This window comes from Ceratina calcarata, unplaced genomic scaffold (genome assembly GCF_001652005.2).
Source record: "Ceratina calcarata isolate Rehan_Ccalc_2016 unplaced genomic scaffold, ASM165200v1 scaffold219.2, whole genome shotgun sequence".
NCBI classification, from domain to species: domain Eukaryota; kingdom Metazoa; phylum Arthropoda; class Insecta; order Hymenoptera; family Apidae; genus Ceratina; species Ceratina calcarata.
The window spans coordinates 182,011-183,937 of NW_017143660.1; the positions used below are offsets into that span (position 1 = coordinate 182,011).

At 31.4% G+C, this 1,927-nt stretch overlaps 1 protein-coding gene across 1 annotated transcript; it reads left to right on the forward strand.

Annotated features, from left to right (window-relative positions):
- Positions 1 to 74: 74 nt before the first annotated feature.
- On the forward strand, positions 75 to 1,066 carry bc10 (BLCAP apoptosis inducing factor bc10). Its single transcript, XM_018020172.2, has 2 exons — positions 75 to 275; positions 368 to 1,066. Exon 2 carries the CDS (start codon positions 441 to 443, stop codon positions 681 to 683), a length of 243 nt encoding a protein of 80 aa, XP_017875661.1. The 5' UTR covers positions 75 to 275; positions 368 to 440; the 3' UTR covers positions 684 to 1,066.
- Positions 1,067 to 1,927: the final 861 nt, after the last annotated feature.

Here is a 1,927-nt window from a genome sequence, read left to right on the forward strand (position 1 = left end):
GTATATAGACGAATTAAAAAGTTACATACGTAAAATAATTTATTTTTCCGAGAAAACCTAAGCGTGGTTTTCATGAGTCAGTATAATTTACATTTGCATGCCATCTGTTTCTGTGGTCTGCGGATGCGTGTATGTATGTATGCAAGTGTAACCTCATGTTTGGAAAAATTCCGAGTTGAAATATTTGTAGCATTAGCATGAGTACGTATACACCTAAATTATTCCAATTTTGAAGGACGAGATGTTTCCAGAACATTATGGTGCTTCCAAATAAGGTACGAGATAGCCGTGTATCGACGTAAAAAGTGAATTTACGAATAAACCGAAGAGAGATTAATTTATTCTATATACTCATACTTTGTTTCAGAAATTTTGTCATAGATGAGAGAGAGTCAGTTTGACAGTGCTGAGAATACAACTCTGGCTACAAAAGAGAGAGGATGTATTGCCTACAGTGGTTGATTCCAGTGCTGCTGATACCGAAACCAGTAAATCCAGCACTATTACAAACGCATGTCATGTTCATGGCACTTTATCTAATTGGATTCTTCCTAGAACGTAAACCATGCACCGTTTGTAGTTTAGTATTTCTCGTCGCTGTTTTCCTAATTTGTTACAGCGGCATTGGTAATTGTCTCCTTTGGAGCACAAATTGTGATACAGTCAGATGCGACAATAGCTAATCATGTTGGAACAATCATCTTTACAATGATAATGATTGCCTCCTGTTTTATTGCCATTATAACAATATGTCAAAATTAATTTATTGTTCTGTATACAACACATTAATAAAATTCATATGTATTGTAGATACATATAATATGAATCTTATTAATTAATTACGTAGAATTATGATCTTGTGGTTTTTATAGTTTTCAGTAATATTGCGTATGTATTTATACATGTACACGAGTGTACCTATGCCCATATATATATGCTTAAGGTTACTTAAATCTGTATACATAAAACATTTAAATGTAAACTTGCTAGGCCACAAAAGATTTGCATGAAACTGAAAAACTTCCAAATGTCAAATTATGACACATGTTGCAAAGATACGATTTTTGTATATNTAAACTGTTAATTCAGTGTACATCGTTCATCTGAATATCTTAAATAATCTGAGCAATATGTTTTGTAATTACCAAGTGAGGACAGTAACTACATGACATTAGTAATACGTATACACGTACAATATAAATTGTATGCAGTTATTCGTTGATCGAATATAAGCAATTAAAATGCGTATTATGACAAAGTATGAAGTAAAAGGTATTTTATTTTTATGTGTATAAAAAATATCAATCGTGTGTATAAATTTACCAATGATGATTTTAATATGGAATTGGCTGGTATTTCAATGTCTATATTGACTAGGAGAATTAGAGTCGTCGATCGGTTGGATAATTCAATGTGGAAGGCCTGCAGGTCCAGCAATAACGATCGGTCGATTTTTTCTCCTACACTTTAAAAACCCAAATTATATGTATTTAAAAGAATAGTAAATAAGAAAAACAAACAAGTATAATAGGTACTATATTGCAAACGTATCTTTTTATCAATACAGGTACTAATATTTCATTGTAATAAACAACAGACTTTAGAGAGTATTGATAGTAGTAACCAAAAAGAAGCTGAAAGAACTTTATTGCAAGTTCAGAAAACGACAAGCCTATATTCTACTGCTAATGTATATAAATTTATACCAAGTCTAATAGGTATGAAATAAATAATAACAATTAAAAAGTCTTCTTGGACCATTTCACACAAAGTGTCAGGAGCTAAAAGATGGTTCAGTTAAAACATTTGCTTTAGCACAAGTGTACATGCGTTGTTCCAATTTTATGCATGCATCAAATTCCTAATTTTCTTCGAAACTATATACTATTTGCTTCCACGTATGGTTTTACGTATTAATAGCGAATAT